The following is a 23,392-nucleotide window of genomic DNA, read 5'->3' on the forward strand; positions in this document are numbered from 1 at the left end:
TGCGGTGCAGTTGTCCTGTCACCTTAGCAGAAAAACACCCCCAAAGCATAATGTTTCCACCTCCATGTTTGACGGTGGGGATGGTGTTCTTGGGGTCATTCCTCCTCCTCCAAACACGGCGAGTTGAGTTGATGCCAAAGAGCTCGATTTTGGTCTCATCTGACCACAACACTTTCACCCAGTTCTCCTCTGAATCATTCAGATATTCATTGGCAAACTTCAGACGGGCCTGTACATGTGCTTTCTTGAACAGGGGGGCCTTGCGGGCGCTGCAGGATTTCAGTCCTTCACGGCGTAGTGTGTTACCAATTGTTTTCTTGGTGACTATGGTCCCAGCTGCCTTGAGATCATTAACAAGATCCTCCCGTGTAGTTCTGGGCTGATTCCTCACCGTTCTCATGATCATTGAAACTCCATGAGGTGAGATCTTGCATGGAGCCCCAGACCGAGGGAGACTGACAGTTATTTTGTGTTTCTTCCATTTGCGAATAATCACACCAACTGTTGTCACCTTCCCACCAAGCTGCTTGGCGATGGTCTTGTAGCCCATTCCAGCCTTGTGTAGGTCTACAATCTTGTCCCTGACATCCTTGGACAGCTCTTTGGTCTTGGCCATGGTGGAGAGTTTGGAATCTGATTGATTGATTGCTTCTGTGGACAGGTGTCTTTTATACAGGTAACAAGCTGAGATTAGGAGAGTCCCTTTAAGAGAGTGCTCCTAATCTCAGCTCGTTACCTGTATAAAAGACACCTGGGAGCCAGAAATCTTGCTGATTGATAGGGGATCAAATACTTATTTCCCTCATTAACATGCAAATCAATTTATAACTTTTTTGAAATGCGTTTTTCTGGATTTTTTTGCTGTTATTCTGTCTCTCACTGTTAAAATACACCTACCATTACAATTATAGACTGATCATTTCTTTGTCAGTGGGCAAACGTACAAAATCAGCAGGGAATCAAATACTTTTTTCCCTCACTGTAGGTGCATATATACCTGTGTGTGTGTGTGTGTCTGTGTCTGTGTCTGTGTGTGTGTGTGCATAATTCATATTTATTTATTTTAGCTATTTATTTGCTGGGCTGAAAGGGAGCAACAGCCAGACTAGTAATGGAAAACATTAACACATCTTATCACAGCGCCAGGCTGTGGAGCTGCCAATTCCATCAGTTTGCCAGTGGAAGAGAAAGAAAAAAAATACGAAAAGAAGAGAAAAAAAACACACAGCATACAATTTAGTGAAGCGGTGCCCCTATCAAGCGTATCTGATCGCAAGGTGCCCCACTGGAGTGCGAATTCTGTCCTTTAATAAGGAAAGGCACAGTCCGCAGACCGAGCCCCGGCACCGAGGCATTAACCCCTGCCAGCCCATCACCTTGCTGTGGTTTTATTTTCTTCTCTCCGTAAATAAGAGAGGATCTCAAATCGAGGTGCGGTGGAGGATGAGGTGCATCAGTGGGGAGAGGCAGGACGAACCCGAGCCATTATGGACATGTGCTTTCAATGGACTGTCCCACCCACCTGTCAGAACCCACCATGAACGAAAGCATGCGCCCCTTGGGCCCGTTCTCCTCACAGCCTCCCAGAGCACGGCCCAGAAACACTCCCCTCGACAGCCCTGCTCAATTATAGCGTTCCTGCTGTGCCTTTTAGTGGGTTATTGATCCGTGAGCGATACTGGGCCTGTTGCTCTCTTTCCTGATTCAGAGTGTAAGCTGTGGTAAATTAAGGTCTTCTCTTTCAATGTGGCTCTTCTCCAACTTCAGATACCCATGAAAGAGCGGATTTAGGGTTTGGATTGGTGTACGGCTGTTGGCTTGTAGTGTCTTGGAGTGGCCTGTGCTTTTTCTGATCTATATTAATGATCTGGACTCAGGGATAGTTAGCAAACTCAAATTTGCAGATGATAGTAAAATAGGTCGGCTCAGCAGATACAATCTCGGCAGCACAGGCTATTCAGAGGGACTTAGATAATATTCAGTTGTGGACGACACCTGGCAGATGAAATTCAATGTGGACAAGTGCAAGGTATTACATGCAGGTAACAAAAATGTCCACTATAATGACACTATGGGAGGAATAGAAATAGATGAAGTATCGCATGAGAAAGACCTAGGAGTCTATGTGGACTCCTTACTTACTCCAGCCAAACAATGTGGGGAAGCAATAAAAAAGGCAAATAGGATGCTAGGGTATATTGTCAAAAGTGTAGAATTGAGAACAAGGGCAGTGATGTTCAGACTGTACAATGCACTAGTTAGAGCTCATCTGGATACTGTGGACAGTTCTGGGCTCCACACTTCAAGAAAGATATCGCTGCTCTAGAGGCAGTTCAGAGGAGAGCAACCAGACTTATTCCAGGTCTGAAGGGAATGTCCTACTGAGAGACTGAGGACCTGAACCTTTTCACCCTGGAACAGAGGAGACTACGTGGGGACTTGATCCAAGTCTTCAAAATCATGAAGGGCATCGACCACCTCAAACCAGAGGAGCTTTTCCAGATCAGCAGGGACACTCGCACCCGGGGACACAAATGGAAATTGGGCTTCAAGGCATTCAAGACAGAAAACAGGAGACACTTCTTCACACAGAGAGGCGTCACAATCTGAACAAACTCCCCAGCGATGTGGCTGAAGAGACAATTTGGGAACATTCAAAAACAGACTGGATAGGATCCTTGATCACTTAGTTATTAATGGACACCAATATCTTATGTTCTTATTTGAACCCTCTTCCTTTTAATTCCCGCACCAGCCTCGTATCAGACTCTCTGCTGGTGTTGTTTACTTCAAGGCCATGAACAGAACAATTCACTTCATCAGGCTGTGGATCACAGAGTCTTATTTAACGAGCTGCGGTGCCCTGGACACACTGTCCAATTACCCCGGAGACGCAGCGAGATTGCGGCTCCCAGTCGGCACTCCGGCGCTGTTGAATAGGGAAGTGAGCCGGCCCCCCGGCCCCCCGGCCCCCCGGCCCCCCGGCCCCCCGGCCCCTCTCCGCTCTCAGCTCTGTTTGTGATGCGGTTTCCTTGGTGACCCTCCTTGTGATTTCGCTCCCTGATTGCAGGCCAGAGATAATGCGCCGGAGCATCACTCAAGGTAATGGTAATTCCTCCGGTGCTCCGGTGCCCTCGCTTTTAGCGTCGCGGTGGTATGATCTGCTGTACGCTTGCAGAATAGGCGAGTCCTTTCTCTCTCTCCTCCTCCATAATTTCCTTTTGTTGTTTTACGTTAGTCTGTGAAATGGGGACCCATGTATTGAACCCACACTTTGGGACTGCTCTCATGTGGTCTTTTCTTTTAACAATTAACAATTCTTTTAACTGAAACACGTTTAATTACATGTTTAGTCAGCTGTTATGGTGGAGGAAACAAATAGTGGAGTCCTGCAAAACCAAACACTATACATCAACACGTGATGTGTCATTTACTAAGGCTGTGAGCGTTCATTCCCCATCCTGAAGAGTCTATAACCATTCAAATCTGCAGTCTCTGTCTGTCTCTCTCTCTCTCTCTCTGTCTCTCTTTGTCTGTCTTTCTCTCTCTGTCTCTCTTTGTCTGTCTCTCTCTCTGTCTGTCTCTGTCTCCGTCTGTGTCTGTCTGTTGCTGAAACCCCTGTCCCCGAAACCCCTGTCCCCACACGGCTGTGCGATAAAAGCACCTGTAGTGGCATCTGAGAGTGAATTCAGACAGACAGCAGCCTGGCAGAATAATCGCTAACGCAGGCTGACATGTTGAGAGGGATTGTATCGGACACTCAACCTGTGCGTTGAGAAGCTCGTCAGCATGTAAATGATGAGAAGAAAAGTGACGGCGGGCGCAACTTACACAACTGCAGATCATATAGAGAGCAGGATCTGAACTTTAGGTCTTTAGATCAGACTGGACAATATATCCCAATTAAAAATATATATATTGTACTTTGAGAATAATAATAATTCCTGCCGATTAAGTGACCTGACTGTGAGGAATTAAATCCCCTCTCTTCCTTCTCCTGTCTGCTGGGATAACAAATACAGTTTTGGGCACAACGTCCTGTCTCATACCCCCCCTTGGCATCCTGCAGAGTGTGGGGTTCAGCTTCTGTGCGCTGGAGGGGATGTGCCGGTCGCCATGCAGCGAAGAGTTAATCCTGTCTCTGTCTCGGCTCAGCTATTGATCTCCCCGGTGGAGATGAGAATCGATAGCCTCAGAAATTCCAAAGCAAACAGCGCTCAGGATTTCTAATTCCCCGTTCCATAACACGCGGGACATCGATGAAAGGTTTATTAAAAGGTCCGGCCGCAAAGCAACAAGAGTTGGTTTATTTTTTTCTGATTTGTTCCCCGAGGGCTGGAGCAGGTGCGTTTGGGCTCTGGGGGGGTCGGAGCAGCAGTGTGTGGAAGAGCAACGCAGCGAGATTTCTCTGTGTGCGCGTCAGTCCTGTCAGACTGTCCTTCGATCAATCGAGGAAGCGATCCATGTTATATCTATATGATTGATTTGATCGGCTGATTTAATATATGGGAATGACAATGGCACACCCTGCTTGAGACTTGAGTCTTGCCCAGTCTTGGCCATGAAAGCCTGTAGCTCTTGCACAATTGCCACTGGCCTCCTGGTCACCTCTCTGGTCCGTCTCCGTCTCGCTCAGTCATCCAGTTTGGAGGGATGGCCTGATCTACGCAGGGTCATGGTTGTGCCGAACACCTTCACCTTCTTAATAATCATCTTGACCGGCTCCAAGGGATATTCAAGGCCATTGATATGTTTTAAACCCATCTCCTGATCTGTGTGTGGTACGTTGCCCTTTGGAAGTCCTGGGTCGGGTGGAGTTCAGGATCCCTGCATTGTCAGAGAGCAGTGAGAAGGATCTCAAATTTAAAGACTGACTGGCACAGGATCATGTTGGACAATTGCATCTCCGGCGCTTCGCGTTGCCGGGCTGTGTGACAGAGTGGGCAGGTCGGGCCCGTCCGGGTCTTTGAAGCCGGCCTGGGATGGGTGACGCACTTTACCACCGCTGCCGTTCTCCGAGTGCCACCATGTGAGGAGCCGCTGCGCCCGTGTTGGGGCCCGGCGCTCTGTGAACTCTGACAAACGTACATAAATGGGTTAACGTAAAACACACACCATTTGATATACATATATATTTTCTTCTTATTTGGGTTTAAACCGGCACTTGCGTCTGTTGGGATCAGATAGCGCCCCGGCATTATGCTTCTCAAAGGTGTTAATTTGCGAGTCGCACAGCGCGAGATGGTGTGTCAGATAGGCGTTATCTCTCCGCTGTCCAGGCGGCGCACGATGCTATCGGGCTGAACTGCGCTCTCCTCAGCTGAGGGCTGCCAGAGAACAAAACCAGGGATACAGCCATCGAGGTGATACATTACCCAGAGCAACGCCGAACAAAGGCACACTCCCTTTATCTGGGCTTGTTATATTTTAAGGTTGATTTTATTGCCTTTGAAAGGCAAGGGATCTGACGGCTCTGTGGACGGAGACGGGCTCTGTGTGCTCCGCTTACAATTGGTCTCCCTGCTTTCATTTCATCCCTCTCTTTCTGCACGTGCCAGCGCTTTGGAGCAGCAGCCAGTCCTGCTCCGGTCCGTGAAGTTTAGTTGCGGTGGATTTAGCGTTGCTCTTGTCGTTCAGATTGCAGAGCCGCCGCGATCCTTGCTGTGCTTTATCTCTCTGCTTTCACTCGTCTTTTGTTTGGTCTGTTGTTGTTCTTTCCCCCCTTTCTTTCTCTCCATTTTGCCACATGCTGAGGTAAACACAAAATACAGTCTTTTTTATTTTCTGAAAAGGAAATAGGTCCAGCTCAGCCAATCAAAAGATAATCTGTTTTTGGCAAAGCAGTAAAAATTATGTATCCGTGCTTATTCAATTGTACATATTTGTTCGTTCTGTTTAAATTCTTTAGAGACGTGGAGGTGGAATTTACTCGAGCATTAAAAAGGAGAGAGACGCACAAAGTGAAACATTAAGACGCGCTTTTGTGTTTAATCCTATAGGTTCATGGGTTGTGTGAAGGTGTCTCTTATTGTGGAAGAGAAGTCATCTCACTCACTGTGGGTGTGAGGACCTTGAAGCGAAGCTGAACACCAAACACACGAGACACTCTTCATGCAGACGAGTAACTACCTATCAGTCTCGCACGTCAGGATGAGACAGAGATATTTACAGGTCCAGGATTCTCTGTGTCTGGTTAAACATACAAAACGATTTATAAAAACAAACGTTTCCTGTTAAACGTGCACCACTAGCATTGAAGGGTCCCGACACAATGTTGGTAACTGAATAATTTATTAAGAGTGATAGTTCTCTGCCGGGGGTGACATTTATACACAGGATAAGAGGGGATTTGGAGAAATGCTATGATTGGCTGGGCTCTCATGTGTGATTTATAATATTTAATAATACTCAACACTTAAGATAATTTTCTTTACTCAGCTGGACAGTTTTGGTTTGCTAGGTCTAGAGTCAACGTTTCCTTCTCATAAGTTTACAGTTGCATTTCTGTTTGGTCATCTGAGAGGGTGGCTTGACTTGCACACTGGGGTGTCATTGTGTTGCCTCTGGGTGTGGCACTATTGCTGTTTGTTTTCTTTTGTTAGGGTTGAGCTTGGGCTAGGGTTCGATTTCATAGTCCAAAGGTGACGCAACCAATCCAGTTCTAAGTATTAAGTTGGGACGGGACAGGATTGTGTGGAGAGACAGATATATGTTGAGCCCTTGACACATCGTGCAACAATTAATACACAATTCGATGATATTAAAAGATCATTAGTATCGCTGACCGTACAGAGGCTGTCCCGCTCCACCACGGACCCCCGACTCTGCCATTCAATACTCCTACAATCCCCCCGTAGTTGACTTCAGGTCTTCAGTGAATACATTTTTATACTAGTCTGTTACCGTCTGCTTTTTTTTTTTTGGCACCAGTGTGCGAAGAGCAACGCAATCTAACCAGCTCTCTTCGCAAAGAGATGGATAATCCTGGCTGCTGTTCCCCTTGGTAATAGCCTGGCTTAACCGGCATTGGAGAGAGAGCGCCCTCTCAGCCTCCTCCCCTCCCGCGGCGTCTCAGGTGCTGCGGCGCACTGTGCCAGGAGAGACAGCGGATTAGCGGCGTGCCGACTCTCTCTCTCTGTATCTCTGCCGCTATCAGATCAAGTGCCGCCATCCTGCCGGGCCCATTAGAAGTTAATAAGCGAGGGAGGACTGAGGAGCGTTGCATCTGAGCAGCAGGACGGGCCGGCGATACTATCTTGCGTAGAAAATGCACCGAATTCCTCCTGCCAACATTAAGCTCTGTTTGCATATTTGAGTGTTTATTTTATTTGCCTACAAATTGACATCTTACTACAGTGTGAAACAGAATCGATGTAATCGATGCAGTGGTGTTGGCACAGCACTGATCGCTGCCCGCGCTATCACAGCGCCTCACGGCCTGTTCGAGGCGTGAGAGGAGGGGACCGGCTCTGTGGGCTCCTCCTGCGTGGAGAAGCACCGTCGATTCGCCATCTCGGCAGCCACAGAGGAATCCTGGGAAGCCAAGTTTTTGTAACCTTTAATCTTTTTTTTCAGCTGACAGTCACATCTCGCCCTTTTCGTTTTCCCCCCCTGAGCACCAGGCCAATCAGCAGAATTGATATTTGTCTGCCCCTAATAGGCGGGTGTTTGCTGGAACGATCCTCATCAAATGAAACCCTTCATTGTGTTTGAAATAACGTCAGGTTCCATTAGGCGGTGAGGTCGCCCGTGGAGATTGCCAGGATTAAACCGTCTCGATGGCTCCCAGGCGCTCGGCATCCGCAGCGCCGGCTCGGCAGATGGGGGGCAGAGGACGAGGGGACGGCGGGGCCCTCCCCACACCAGGGCTCTCCGGGGCCCGTCTCACAGTGGGACAGCATCTCCCCATCTCCGGACGCTTTCCCGGTCCTGCCTTCCGCCCCGCTCCTGCGATAATTATAAACTAATTAGCAGCTGCCCTGAAGAGATACAAATCAGGCTGTAATCTGTCTCCATAAAGCTCTGAGTGAAGGGCTTGTTTGAGCTGTAAATGTCAGGCTGACTAACCTTGTCTCAGACAGTAAAAAAGGTGCCGATCCCTGCGTCTGTAATCCGGTCGCTGCCAAACATCGGGGAGAGCAGATTCAGATCAGGACCAAACAGAACGTCAATATGAGACGTGGGGAAAAGACGTGGCCGATCTGTGATCCTGAACGAGGGGTGCAGAACAGCACGCAATTATCAATGAAGGCATTTTATTTTCTATACTGCATTCCTATTGAGACGATGAGTTTTGATGTCCCCAGTAAGTGAAGTAACTGCTGATGAATAAACATTTCTTCAGATCAGGGAGATTGACAAAGACTGTACCAAGCCTTGCCACAATACTTAACCCATCGCTGAAAACGGAGGAAAATAATAACAGAAGGTTTCTCGCTTCTGTTTATTTCTGTCTGCCAGAGCGTTTGTTGTGTTTGTAAACTGTTTGCTTATGTGCGTCTGTTCCTTAGTTTCAGCCGGCTCCTTAATTATTTAATTGATAGTCGCTGGTGATCGACTGATCAATTGACAGCACGATTATAAGCCCATTGCGCCGCAGACTGGATTAGAATAAATATTAGCTTTGATCTGCGCTGCATACAGAGTGTACGTGTGTGTCTGTATCCATCGCTCCATCTGTCTATTATGTTTGATATCAGGATTATGATCCTTCAGGCCGAGGCAGAGACAGAAAGTGTGTTGTTGTTGTTGGAAACAAAGTTGTGCCGCAGCGCCGGGCTCAGGCCGTGTTTAGAGAAGCACAGGGCTGTGATGTGACCGATGGTGCTGGAGCATCACCTGAGCCGGGCTGGGGGGCGTCAATGCTGAGCCGGGCTGACAGCGGGGGGCTGAGCGGCGGGGGGGTGCAGCCTGGGGGTCCGGGAGCCCTGCCTCTTGTTGTGCGCCACCAGGTGGACAGTCGGTCTTGTCTGTGCCTCTCGTTGCATCCTCCGTCCCACCGGCACAGGGAGCTCAATTCTCAACCCTACATCCTTTGCCAGGAGCTCAAGGCCGGGTTGTTGGAGAATGCTCTGTTCCATGCTTGGTGAGTACGGATTCTACCTGTCAAAGCTGCGTCTTTTCTGTTAAGTTTTTTCTTTTACAGCAGCTCTGAACTTACAGGGCTTTCTATATACCTTCCCCAGCAGCTGCTATCAGATGTCCCGTTACTCTCCTGCAGGGGCCGGTGCCAGTGTTGATGACGCGGCATCAGACACGGGGTGGCACAGGAAGAGAGGGATAAACAAATCCTCCCTCTGCTGTGTCGGTCGCAGTCATTCATTTTCAGTTGTCCGTGATTGGACACTGGAGTTCTGGGTGTTTTTTACAACACCTGGGCCAGTGTCTGGGTGTGTCTCGCCCAACTTAGACTGCAGGGTTTTGATTACAATGATTGAGTTTTTTGTTCTGTTTCTTTGTTGTAATCGGTGGCTTTTTGTGCTGCAGACGCCTGGGTGAGCCTCTGTAAAGCAGCTAAGGGGCCTCTGTTTTTAATTTTAAAGACAAATATCAGGATCCTTAATACTGTAGCAGGCAGATGACGTTGGCAAAATCAGTGTCATGGAAGTGAGCTTCGTCAGTGATTCTGTGTGAAAAGAGCCTCTTTCTCTCCTGGCGATTTTGTCGTCCTGCACATTCTTATTAAACACTTATCCCGTGATGTGTAATTGGTTCCTTTAAAATCTAATGGCCATCCATTCCTATCTCTGTCTCGCAATATTGGGATGCCTGCCTCTAATGTACATAGTTACAGAAACGGTATTCCTGAGATTAATTGTAATTTATATATATATATATCTGGGTCTGAACTGAAAGACTTCACAGGGAGGAAAATGAATTTTAAAGACAGTCTCTGTGCTAGAGGAGTATTGAACCGTAAGTTTGAGGGTTGAATAACATAAGGAAATACAATAGGCCTGATTGCGGCACATATTTCACAGCCAGCAAAAGTATGAGTGTGTTTTTTCTGCATTTATAGCTTTTATAGTTTTCTTCATCACAATTTAGACCGGCTGGAATACCCTTAAGAGAAAAATAAGAGCCGTGATGGCATTTGTCTGACAGCACCATTAGCGAGAGCAGGTAGGGCTCTGTGAGAGAAGGAAGGGGAGACAGAGAGAAAGAGAGAGAGAGGGAGAGAGAGGGGTGCTGAGAAAAAAGAGAGGGAGAGAGAAATTGGGGGGCTGAGAAATAGAGGGAGAGAGAGAAATTTGGGGGCTGAGAAAAAAGAGAGGGGGAGAGAGAGATGGAGAGAGAGAGACATTGATTGACAGAGTAAATGGATGTGAAAAGTATCTGTGGAGGCTTCTAAGTGTCCCGTCTGTTAGCCTGGGTTCACTGCTGCTCTGATGATCAGTGCGTTGACTCCCTGAGGAGTCGCTCCGTTCACAGGAGCCCCCGGGGTCAGATGACAGAGCAGGGGCACCCAGGGGCCTGGGGCAGGGCCACCCAGGGAACGGGGACCGAGACTCTGGAGACCCTGTGTGTGAGGGAGGGTCTCCGCGGGGCCACAGACGGGACCCTCAGTACTGGGGTGAAGTTCAGACTGGTGCTGCCTGCGCAATAATAATAATTCATAAAGTGCATCTGCTTCTGCATCTGCATGTGAGGAGCAGATTCACACGGGAGAGGTGTGTGCGAGTGCGTGTGCGATTGTGTGTGTGTGCATGTGTGTCTCTGTGCGTGTGTGAGTGTGCTTGTGTATATGTGCGAGTGTGTGTGTGTGTGTGTGAGTGCGAGTGTGTGTGTGTGTGTATGTGCGAGTGTGTGTGTGTGTGTGTGTGCGTGTGCAAGTGTGTGTGTGTCTGTGTGTGTGTGTGTGTGTGCTTTAACATTGTATATCTGTGTAAATTGGTATTTTAAACATTAGTCAACTAAAACTGGAGGAATGGGAGGGAGAGGGAGAGGGCAGGGAGAGAGACGGAGCGACGCTGCGATGCTGCGCTGTCGTTCAGAGTGCAGGTGATTGTTTCTATGGCAACATGGAGCGGGCCGCCCAGCACTGCGGAAACGAAGATGAGAGGGGAGAGCGGGGCGGGGGGGCGAGGAGAGCGGGGCTGTGGGGGAAGTTAAAATCGTTGTCTTCAGTGCACTTTGGAAATGCCTGTAATGGCCGAGAGACCTGCAGCCAAGACTTCCTGACTTCTGTCACAAAGAGAGAGATGATTTAGAGGGAAAGGTGTGCCTCACTTTGTCAGTGAGAGAGGGATGCTCAAACTGTGCGGGGGTCCCCTCAGACCACTGCCATCAGCACCCCACCGACATCAAATCCATATCAAAGCCTTGTTCCTCTCGTGTTTTGTCGTATACAATTCTTGCACAAAGAAGAGGAGGAACAAAAAGATTTTCTTCTTTATTTCCTCCCTCTTTCAGAATGCCTGCTGCCTCGGGTTAGTGTCTCAAGGTGTGTGGAATAATGTCTGTTTACCCAGCATGCTCGGCTGAGTGTCGTATATATAAATCGCTCCCCGTTCAAGTGCTGCTTTTCACAGGAAGCTACTGAGCATCGTCTCAAACCTGCGCCGGTGACATCGGGCAGTGGGGGGCTGTAGGGTGTTCTCTGTTAGTGAAAATCATTACTGACCAGTGATGCCAACAATAATATTGACAATATATTTGTTTTATTTGTCGGCTGTGTAATGGACTGGTACATTCTTCTTGAGCTGTGATTCGTCCGACGATGGCAGGGAATTGGACACAGTGTGGGGGCCTCTTCGGTCATTAGGGACGGGCTGGAGAAGGGAAGGGGGCATTATCTGAGGAATTCGAGGAGTTCAATATGTGCTCCCTGTACACTTTCACACCCTACGAAATCAAAATCATGAAAGGCATCGACCACATCAAACCAGAGGAGCTTTTCCAGATCAGCAGGGACACACGCACCCGGGGACACAAATGGAAATTGGGCTTCAAGGCATTCAGGACAGAAAACAGGAGACACTTCTTCACACAGAGAGGCGTCACAATCTGAACAAACTCCCCAGCGATGTGGCTGAAGAGACAATTTGGGAACATTCAAAAACAGACTGGATAGGATCCTTGATCACTTAGTTATTAATGGACACCAAACGAGCACGATGGGGCGGATGGCCTCCTCTCGATTGGACACTGTCTTATGTTTCTAAGACTTCCAAACCAAGGGAATTGTGTTTTCACCAGCCCCCATCTCTCTGAAGAGGCAGAGAAATCCCTTGGACCTGAACGCCGAGGAGAAACCTGCTTTTGTTTGGTTTGGCTTTAACATTCCAGTGAGATGGTGGTGGAGTGTGAAATCCCGATGTGCTGTTGGCACTGTGTCTCACTCCCCCTTCTATGTTGGGGATTCAGCCAACGCTGGGTTTGAACATCCAGGGAACCAGCTGGACTCAAACCACACAACCGACAGAGTTGTACACATATGTGATGGAGCTCCAATATTCATAACCTGTGCGTGTCTTTTGGAATGATACCCGTTTGACATCAAATCAATCAATCGATTAATCCGTAAAGTCTTGTCAGAATTAGCAACCATTTGGGCCTTTTCTGGTGATGTCCCTGCACTGGGTTTGCAAAGGTGGACAACTGGGCACAGATATTGGCTTTTTCAAGTATCTTAAAAATATACGTTTCCAAATAAGCAAGGGGATTTCAATGATGCTGAAAGATCGAATGCACAAGGTAGATAGCCGGCTCTGATGATCGCGCAGGCTTTAACGCAGCCCAGATGCACTGTTGTGTCGGTGCCTTGTGTCCGCACCGCTGCACTCTGGGATCTGTTCTGCTGGCTGTGCCGGAGAAGGCATCGGCGTGTCGCACCGAGACGGACAGGCATCAGGAAGCCAAGAGTGAAGTCGTGTTGCAAGATTGCAGCCAGCAGCTTTTGTTCCGCTGCAAGGTCGGCCGGTCAAACACAACCAGTGTGCAGAGTGGCACGTGGCCCTCGATCCCCGACGCCTCTCTCTGACAGCCCCCCCCCACACGGCTCTGTACAGAACTAACACAGGGAGGAAGAAAAAAGAGGAAAGAAGAGGAAAGAAAACATTATGCATGTAGCAGGTCGCCTCGATCCACGGGCAGAGACTCACACACGGCCCTGTCAGACTGGATTTGTGTAAACACTCACTTCTCTTTAGTAACGAGCCAGTCAACCCGCATCGCAGGATCTGTCTGGTGAATCAGAGCTGCCGTCTCCTTCGGTCTCACCTCTCCGTACCTGGAAACAACTGTGTGACCGAAAGGGCCAGGCTGGAACTGGAGGCGTGTTGTGGATGGCTTGAGGGGGTAATATAAGAACATAAGACGGTGTCCAATCGAGCTTTTCCAGATCAGCAGGGACACATGGACCCGGGGACACAAATGGAAATTGGGCTTCAAGGCATTCAAGACAGAAAACAGGAGACACTACTTCACACAGAGAGGCTTCACAATCTGAACAAACTCCCCAGCGATGTGGCTGAAGAGACAATTTGGGAACATTCAGAAACAGACTGGACAGGATCCTTGATCACTTAGTTATTAATGGACACCAAACGAGCACGATGGGGCGAATGGCCTCCTCTCGATTGGACACTGTCTTATGTTCTTAACTAGTCCTGTTAATTGATTCACATAATTGGGTAAACAAGGCTGGAGATTGTGCACTTCTCTATTGTCTCTCTCTCCTTTTGTACATTTTGTGGACGTTTATTTCACGTCAGAATACATACACTTAGAAATCTCACCTTCAGCCGATTGAGACTCCGTTTCCGTCTCTTCCACTTGACCCCGAGGGCCGGCGAGGCTGGAGATGAAGTGTGCGCTGTCACTGCCGGCCGATTAGAGGGTCTTTACCCGAGTCTATCAGCGAGTGCCTTCACCTCTCTCTGTCGCGGGTCGAGTGTTCGTGACTGCGCTGATTGCAAGCGGAATTAATTCCTCAGGTTTCGGAAGCAGCCGGGAGAGCGGAGGTCTGTCTGAGCGAGGCGGGCGCAGATCTGAAAGACCCTCGCAGACTCTTTTGCAAGAAGCTCTGTTGAAGTAGACAGATTATCCACTGCCCCCACCTTGAGGAGCAGAAGTACACAGTCATCAGTACACAACAGCCATCCTGAACTACTGCATATCTTTTTTATCACAACACATTTATCAATATTTGATGTTAAAGACATATATGCACGAGGAATCTATGTTGTGCACGATTGTGTATTGAACTGATTGTTAACTGAGAATATGTATAATTAAAGTTGTGCATAAGATTTCAATGTTTTAAAGTCACGTAAAGCCAGCGTGACCTTGACCCGACGAAATCCTGCCCTTTGAGATTTCCTCAGTGATTTTCTCAGTTGATTTGGGGGGCGCAGTCTAGTTTAAATGGAGGCGCCGCATCTTAGACCTTCTGCAGTGATTTATTACCTCTGAGCAACTGTTTGGAAAAGGCAAGGTGACAGTATCAATAACCAAGAGTTACTGGAGGCATTTGGAATGGGAAGAAAATGGGGATTCTCTCTCTCTCTCTCTCTCTCTTTTCATCTCCACTCCCTTCGCCAGTTTTAAAATCTCAAAAGAATGCTCCTTCTTTGTCGTGCTCGCTTGTTTGTCGGTTTATTTTAGAACTATATCACCCTGGCACTCTGCGGAGGGACGTGGGGGGGCAGTGAAGGATGGCGTGCTCACTCCACCTCATTAAATGTGCACTTAACCCCTGTCCCCCCCACCGAGCCCGTGGACCAACTGTGCCAGATGGTCGCTAATTGGGAGGCGGCCCGGCTCGTCTCATGGCGGCCCGGGCTTTGTGGTCCGTGTGTGCGTTCTTGCTGCTGGGTACGGCGCACAAACTGGTGAGTGGAGGTGCCTTTCGGTGTGCCTGACGGGAAAGACGGGCCCTGCCAGGGACCCACCGCCCGCCCCCCCGCCGTGCAGCCACTGTTCCTCTGGGACCTGCCACCCCGATCACCGATGCTCATCTTAATTGAATTTATTAAGCCTCTGAACTGCGTGCATCTTTCGTTTCAATCTGGCTGCTCGGACACTTTTTTCTGCAGCAGCCCAGGGTCCTCTGCTTTAAAGGCTGCCATCCATCTGAGGAGATCGGAGCCCCAGTGACGGGTGCATCACGTGCAAGGTTGCCAACCATAAATTTGAGGTTTTACTGACATGACTGACTTAGTTGGACTATTTTTACTGACATGCCATATTTTTTACTGACACTCCTATTTGGTCTTTGAAAAGTGTGATAATAAAATGTATATACACACCCTATGCTGCAGAGCTGCCCTGTTGGCTTTTGTACAAGGAAATTAGCTATTGCTGACTAGCTTTAGAAAATGCATAATGCTCCGCACATCCCTGAAACCACCAGAAGCAATAGAAAATGAAGTATGCATTTCTACAGTTATCTTTGTCCAAATATTACTGAGAGTTTGCTGTGTCCAGAGGGGCAGTAGGTAAAAGTGTGTGCTTGTTCTGCCTGTGATCCAGTGCACTGTGAGTCTTTGTTTTGTCCAGTTGCACCCTAGGGGGGCTGGCGGGGGTAGATCTGGGCAGAGTGGGTGCCCAATCTGGATCAGATTTTGTTTTTCATTGCTGGAAATGTACTTTATTGCACATTTTCCACTTATAATATATAATATAATAATGTAATATATATTGCATTATAAGTACATAATACATGCATACATGCATAGCTGAAGCTGTTCTGAATGCATAGATACCACATACATAGCAATAGCATCTATTATATCTGAATTATAAAACCCTCTCTCTCTCTCTCCCTGGCTCTGGCTGATGTCTGTAACCCGACTCCCTTATCAGCTGATCTATTCCAGCTGCCTGAGACAGGGGTTTTTGGATTGGCTAGTAAAAGCAGAACTCCATGGCTCATGACACACACAGTAACATCCTCTCCTTCGGTCAATTCCAGACCCATGTGCTGCATTGTGCACTGAATTTTTAAAACCAGGAAGTACGCAAATTGTTTCTCCGATAATTAATACTTTGTAATTGATGCCCCCATTTTGGTCGGATCCGCCTACTTCGTCCCCAGATTGGTTAACACGTTTGATTGTCAGGAACATTGACCTATCTACGCTCTTCATTAAACTTTTGTTGAAATAATGTTCATAACTATGAGGAAAGTTTGATGGCAGTCAGAAATTTAGCGATGAAGGAAGTTGTAGTAATGCAACATTTTTTATGGACAGTCAAACTTTTTTACGGATTTACAGACGATTGCAAGCTGACACACGGGCAGGACCAGTGAAGACTCTTGTCTCCCTGTGACCGAGATGATGATGATTATTATTATTATTATTATTATTATTATTATTGTTATTATTATTTATTTATTGGCAGATGCCCTTATCCAGGGCGACAATCCCAGAGAGATCCCAGCCTCCCCAGCGCTTACTTTCAACATTCAAAAACATGCTGCGCTGACACATTCACATTCAGCAACATCAGCTCTGGTTTTGAAACAGAATATTACTGTTGTTATTATAATGTCTCTTAATAAATAGACACAATATGCACAGAAGTATGAATGAGTCAGGCCGGTCCCACCCCCTAAGAACTTGCCATCAATCTTAGCGCTGCTGGGAATCTCGGGCATGGGTCTTAGGCGGTTCGGTGTCATGCTATTTAAGACTCGTGTCCTCAACTCTGCCTTGGTGTGGTTCCACTGTGGCTTCCCTGCAATGTGAAGACGGGGTTTGACATGGAGAAGTGGGGACAATGATTTGGTGGTCTAGCCTGGGGTCAACCAGAAGAACCATCATCTCAGGAGTCCATTCTCTTCAGCAGCTGGGCTTCTCGAGACACCATTACTTTAAACAGGAGTTTGAGATGGAAGGGAATTCTTCAGCTACCTTCCCCACTGGACTGGCACCGAATTGTCCAAATGCACGCTGGTCAACACGTAGAGTCCCAGCTCACAGAGTAGGGACACTTACTGCGAGGGTCGATGCCCGAACTTTCAGAGAACTGAAAGACGCTCTGCGGAAGAAGGCCGAGCTCAAGACCTTTGCTGGCAGCGCAAGCTTCCTCTCTTCTCTGCGGACCCCAGCTCTTCCCTCCCACAGCGCTTGCTGGGGGGGCAGTCTCCATGCCCTCGGCTGCACTTGACTTTAGTGTCAGCCAGTATCGCTGTTGTTTATCTCTGTGTTTATTTATTTCATTTCTGTATCCATGTCCCTGAGTTTGTGTCATTAGAAGACCCTGTGTCGCTGTTTTATTACTGTGAGGGAGGGTTTATTAAAAGCCATCCCTGGCCAAACTGCAGACACACACACAAACACACACACGCACACACAGGCGTTTTTTCAGATTACTTTCACTGCGTCATCTTGTCAAAGCTCTCGTGTCTGTAATCGCATGAACGACAGGCGGGCCGAGACTCTTGAGGAGGATTTTTGTGACACTTTTTATCCCTCTTCATGTGACATCTTTGCCTGTGACCGACTGCTGGAGAAGAGAGGCTTGCAAGCAGAAAGGAAAGAGAGAGTGAAGGAACAGAGGATCTGACAAGCGGCGTGGAAGGTTCTGCCGTTTCACACCCTGACGACCCTGAGTGGACGGGCAGCTGATGACCCTGTGGCGGCCGTGGCCTGTGCCTTGACCAGACAGTGCAGTTCAGACACAGGTTAACAGCCCTGTGTTCATCCTCATAGAGACGCTGCGCGCTTTCGGGAGCAAAGTGCAACACTAACGAGCCCCCAGCCAGGCAGGCTGCCAGTCTGACATGCTGCTTTCACCTGTTGGACATTCATCCCAGCCCTCACTCTGACCGCAGCGCCCCCACGGCAGCCCAGCTCTCCCAGCATTGAGTCTGAAGCTAAGCTGGTGCTCCTGCCAGGACCGGCCTCCTGGACGCCACACGGTCTCATTGTGAGCCCTGGAGATGCTCTGTGAGGTTCAGGGCTGGGACTCGGTGGCCGCTGTGCCTCGTTCGGTCTCTCTGTGTTGTTTACCAAGACACGTCCATTCTTTAACCAGTTCCTCTCCATCTTTCCTCCTGAGGACACGGGCATCCCTGCGTGCTCACAGTCTCTGTGCTTGTATCGTAGTGTGCCGTTAAGAGCATCTAGCGAGGCTTTGGACAATATGAACCCCAGTGCTGCCACTGTCCTTGTTGTTCTTCTGTTGACTCTTCACATCCTGACTCGTCCTTGAGTGGATGGTCCAGTGGAGCCACTTTCAAAACATTGGCTCACATCCCTAGGCCCATGGGCATGACCGCAAACCCCAGGGGAACGACAGCACTGGAACTGGCTCGTGCGTCCAGAGAGCTTTGTCCCGCTTGTGGCTTCAGAAGGCTGTCTGTGCATACGTCCACATCTCAGCCCATCTCCGTGGGTCTCTCTGTGTCCCCCTGCATCTCTGTGCGTGTTTGTGTGTCTGTGTGTGTGTGTGCTTGTGGTTGAAGGGCTTCTTGTTAACAGGACACCAGGATACCAGAGCAAGGAGAATTAATCCCTGTCAAATCATCCCATTTCCCCATTCCCTCACGCCCCGCTGGAGAGAGCGATCTGACGCCGCCACCCCGAGGGCTGTGCAGCCAAGCACACCAGGCCAAGTGAATCACAGGGGCTGCGGAGCCCGACACGCCTGCTCATACGCGCTGGTGGTTTCTTAACACTTCACGCAAAGGCGTTCTGCAGGGAAAAGATAAAGTCTGAAACGGGTTGCAAACAACACAATCATACAGCAGATAAACATGACTAACACAGAATAATTAAAGAAATAGAACGTGATGAGTTTGACTGTAATAAGGAAACCTTGTCAGAAACTGAAGCCCCACAATTGAGGCTTGAAATGTCTCTGGCAATTTGTGTGACCATTAAGAGAAGAGAATATACTCTGGGTTTCTGACTTGTGAATATTGTCCATATTTTTTTATTTTGTCTCAATATTCCTTGTACCGTATTACACTGAGAATGGAGGTTTTCTCAGGGCAGGTCACAGCCACAGCGTGTGCAGTTCAGTGTCGGTGCTCATAAGGAGCCGATGCAGGAGATACAGATAGTTTGGTGGTGACAGAATATCTGTTATTCAGCGAGGAATGGCGTTGAGGTTGTGGTATAAGGTGGTAAAAATGTGATGTACAGTGATCTACAGCAGAGCTCTCAAACGCGTTCTCCACCCACCCTTGCTTCAGCGCTGCCCTCGCTGCGGTTGGATTCCCTGCCACTCGGTTCTCGCCTCAATAAGCCCCCCAAAGCACAGTCAATATTAGTATAATAAACTAGACAGCGGAGAGCGCACTGTTTACGCCTCCCCGCCGAACCCCTCGCAGTCCTCCTGCTTTCCGAGCATGACAAATGCCACTCCGAAGAAAGAGAAACGGAACGGGCGAGAGAAAAGAGCATCCTCGACCAAGTCATGCAGCAAGTGTCCTTGAGAACATGTCCTTGTCTGAGAGAAAATAATAACAAGGTAGGTCCCACCGCGGCGCTGAAAACAGTGGGAACCTGAGAGGCTGGGCTCTCAACGGCTGCAGAGACACTGCTGGGCTGCAGATTGGGCAGGGCCAGGCAGGCATGTCTCGGGCGCTGGAGGGGCACCGGGCAGATTCCCCTTCGGTGTTTCTCCTGCCATAGAGAGAAAGCAAACCCTTCATTGTCATACTGGAAAAATAATTATGAACGAAAACAAACTGTTCTGTGGCACAGAGCTGGTTTATTTAGATCTGAATGTTTACCCACTGTTTTACACAAGTGGGAATTTCTCTGTGGATTCAGGAGCCCGTTTCTCTCTCTCTCTCTCTGGTACTGAAACTCTCTCTGGTCTCTGTAACACCAAACTCAGCCTAGTAACAGCCAAGGGGTTCACACTGCTCTATTGTTGTCATTCTTTGCTTGTTTGTCGTTGTTGTTGTTGTTGAGTTTGCGTGGCGCGTTGGTGTCAAGTTCCCCGAGCTGTTGTTGGTGTTTGCAGAGCCCCGTTCTACAGGATGCTCATTACACATGAAATTAGCTCGTTAGTGCTAGGGCTCTCTGGTGAGTTTTTTCTTAATTAGAAAGTGCAGATGGCTGCCTTCCCCATTTGGCGTCTCCCCCAACCCAGCCGTCCCAGAGTCTGCATTGAAGAGGGGGAGCGCGGCGCGGTCAGAGAGGGGGAGGACAGGGGAAGGGTGACTGGGGCAGGGGGAGAAGGGGAGAGTATACTAGAGGGGTCGGGCAGAGGGGAGAGGAGGTACGCTGGACAGAGGCTCACTTTGTGCCTCTGTTTAATTACGGATTCACAGCAGCCGAGACCCCCCTCACCTCTGACTGTATTGTGCCTCCTGCTCGAAACGAACGGCAGCCCACAGACTCGGCATCATTTGTCTGAACAGTTGGGCATAATTACAGGCGTGTGGGCCAGGCGGCGGGGGCACCTCGCTTTCTGCGGCTGTCAGTTAAAAACAGAGACGGAGAACGAGCAGAGGAAAGTGGCTGGAAATCAATGCGAGAATGTCAGCTGCCGCGCGGCGCCTCAGCCCCTGCAAGCTAATGCCCGCCTGGCCGTCCTCTCTCGTGATGTGTTCGAGACGGTTCCCCCGCCTCCGCAATCCCAATCAGCCCTCTCAGGTCCTCTGTGGGATCTCGATGCCCGTGTAGCAGGCTGTAGAGAGAGGGACAGGCGTTTGGAGGAGGTTACAGCCAGGGGGAGAAGGCCACCTCTACGGTGTGCCATTTTAGATTAAATGAGCTATTGGCAGCTTGTTAGGATCCCATGTCCTGTAGCAGTGGGACAGGGTGGTGCCCGGTAGTGCAGCGGTGGTCCAGGGTTGTCCAGAATAGTTCAGGATAGTCCAGGGTGGTCCAGGTTAATTCAGGGTGGTCCAGGTTAGTTCAGGGTGGACCAGGTTACTCCAGGGTGGTCCAGGGTGGTCCAGGTTAGTTCATCTTGGTCCAGGTTAGTTCAGGTTAGTCCAGGGTGGTCCAGGTTAGTCCAGGGTGGTCCAGATTAGTTCAGGTTAGTCCAGGGTTGTCCAGAATAGTCCAGGTTAGTTCAGGTTAGTCCAGGGTGGTCCAGGTTAGTTCAGGTTAGTCCAGGGTTGTCCAGGGTTGTCCAGAATAGTACAGGTTAGTTCAGGTTAGTTCAGGTTAGTCCAGGGTGGTCCAGGTTAGTCCAGGGTGGGCCAGGTTAGTCCAGGGTGGTCCAGGATGGTCCAGGTTAGTCCAGGGTGGTCCAGATTAGTTCAGGTTAGTCCAGGCTGGTCCAGGTTAGTTCAGGTTAGTCCAGGCTGGTCCAGGTTAGTTCAGCTTGGTCCAGGTTAGTCCAGGGTTGTCCAGAATAGTCCAGGTTAGTTCAGGTTAGTCCAGGGTGGTCCAGGTTAGTCCAGGTTGGTCCAGGGTAGTCCAGGTTAGTTCAGGTTAGTCCAGGCTGGTCCAGGTTAGTTCAGGTTAGTCCAGGCTGGTCCAGGTTAGTTCAGGTTAGTTCAGGTTAGTCCAGGGTTGTCCAGAATAGTCCAGGTTAGTTCAGGTTAGTCCAGGGTGGTCCAGGTTAGTCCAGGTTGGTCCAGGGTAGTCCAGGTTAGTTCAGGTTAGTCCAGGGTTGTCTAGAATAGTCTAGTCTGGTGTCTGGACTTGCTTAACTCGGCGCTGCTCTGTCTTGGGCCCTTCTGTCGTGTGGCTGGACACTATGATCGCGGGGCCCATTGTGCTGGGCAGCCTATTAAGTATAGAACCCAGCGTCTGTCTGCAAAACAACATCCCTGCAGAGGGCCTCAGTGTATCTCTTTTGAAATTTAAAAAGAGGGACTCCAAGGTTTTGATCTGAAAACTTTTGCCGGTGCAGAAACCAGAAATTGTGTGAGGGGTGGAGGTTGTTTTTTTTGGTCATAAGTTTATTGTGCGTCTCTCTCCTGGTTTCCCTGTAAACAAGCAGCTGTGACGTCTGGGCAGAGAAAGATGGCCGCCCTGCAGTAGCATCCTGCAGATGATGGAAACACACGATTAGAAAAGAGGGGAAAAGATACAGGATGAGACAATGCAGAAACCAGTCAGCTGCTCTGTCCATTCTCTTGCTCTGTCCTGACAGTATGTAGACGTACAGCCAGTCGCTGGACAGACGGGGAAATGAAGGCCGTGTCTTTTCCCGTCCTGTTGTCCAGACGTTGGTGTGGATGTTGACGTTGCTGGCCACAGCGAACTCCATCTGCCCGAACGAGAACAGGAGCAGAGTCTCTCAAGCGAAGCTCTCAGCAGTGTATAAACCCAAGAAAGATTAATTCCCTTCATTTCGCCATTTATTTATTTTATTAATGTATTTATTTTTCTGAAATCAGGGCAGCAAGGTTTATAACAGTCCTGGAAATGCGTGTCAGAATCTTTTATTATTTTATTTCTTTATCTCCGAGTACCAGCTGGGCCGCCGAGCAGGGAAGCGCAGTGTGAGTCACGGAGGTCAGACCAGAGGACAGTTGGGGGGGGTGTGGCAGCAAACCTCTCCTCTCGCAGTGTGTTTACATGATTCAGAGTCTGCGCACTGCCGCTGTTATGTCACGCTAAATCATACGTGTTCTCATCACATCACTCCTTTTAATTTGGAAAAAAAAAAAGGTCAACTGGGCACTGACCTGAAAAAAGCCCCCTTTGCCAATGCCCTGCAGACCCCCGGCCTGTCTCACAGGGGGATAGCCTCTCTGGGAACACGCTAATTGTATGAGTCTGACGGGCTGTAGGACCCAGGGGTGTTTGCTTCCGGAGACACAGTATGGCGGGAGAGTGACCTCCATCCACAGAGGCCTCCTGTGATACTGACGCGCTCCAGTGCAGGGTGCTGTGGGGCCCGTTGTGCGGTGTGTTGTGGTGTGTGTGGGTTATTTGAGTGTGTGGTTGCAGAGACAGGTATCTCTGCCAACCCAGAGCTGTCAGTCCCCCTCTCTCACCCCCAGAGGATGGGCGGTGGGACACGCCTGGGGGACAGCGTGATAAAACGGCTCCTGAATGAAAGCACGGCTGTGCCGAGAGGAGTGCTGGTGGTCTGTGTGGCCGTCTGTGCGCCCCCAGCGCTCCCAGAGTCCGGAGGCCGAGTCCACTCGTTCCCCGCCTCGTGTGCGTTGACATCTGATAAATTTTTCGCTCAGTTTTTGCATTTTTCTTATTATTTATAATTTATTCTTATTACTCTTTTTTCTTTGTTTTCTTCTTCTTCTTCCCCCAGGAGAGCGATGTTGAGTACTACGATTCCAAAGCCGAGTCGGACTATGTAAGTTCTGCTTCTTCACGCCTTGTTTATGTCCCCTTCTTCTTTCCCCCCCGCTCAGAGTTACTGTCGTCCCACCCCCTCCACACGCGTGTGTCTTGTTGAATTGGCGCGCTGACATCACGCCGCAGTCCGCCGGCGCTCCCCCTCCTCCCCGCCCTGTCTAGTGTTGTCTGTCGTGCTGCTGGATTGCATCCGTCCTGATCCC

At 49.2% G+C, this 23,392-nt stretch overlaps 1 protein-coding gene across 1 annotated transcript in view; it reads left to right on the forward strand.

The window, feature by feature from the left end:
• cacna2d2a (calcium channel, voltage-dependent, alpha 2/delta subunit 2a) overlaps nt 1–23,392 on the forward strand; it is a 247,107-nt gene that overhangs the window by 129,236 nt on the left and 94,479 nt on the right. Inside the window, exon 5 of the mRNA XM_066697542.1 lies at nt 23,143–23,187. Coding sequence (XP_066553639.1) covers nt 23,143–23,187 — 45 coding nt within the window. The remainder of the gene's footprint in view (nt 1–23,142; nt 23,188–23,392) is intronic.

This window comes from Amia ocellicauda, chromosome 3 (genome assembly GCF_036373705.1).
Source record: "Amia ocellicauda isolate fAmiCal2 chromosome 3, fAmiCal2.hap1, whole genome shotgun sequence".
Taxonomy (NCBI): Eukaryota; Metazoa; Chordata; class Actinopteri; order Amiiformes; family Amiidae; genus Amia; species Amia ocellicauda.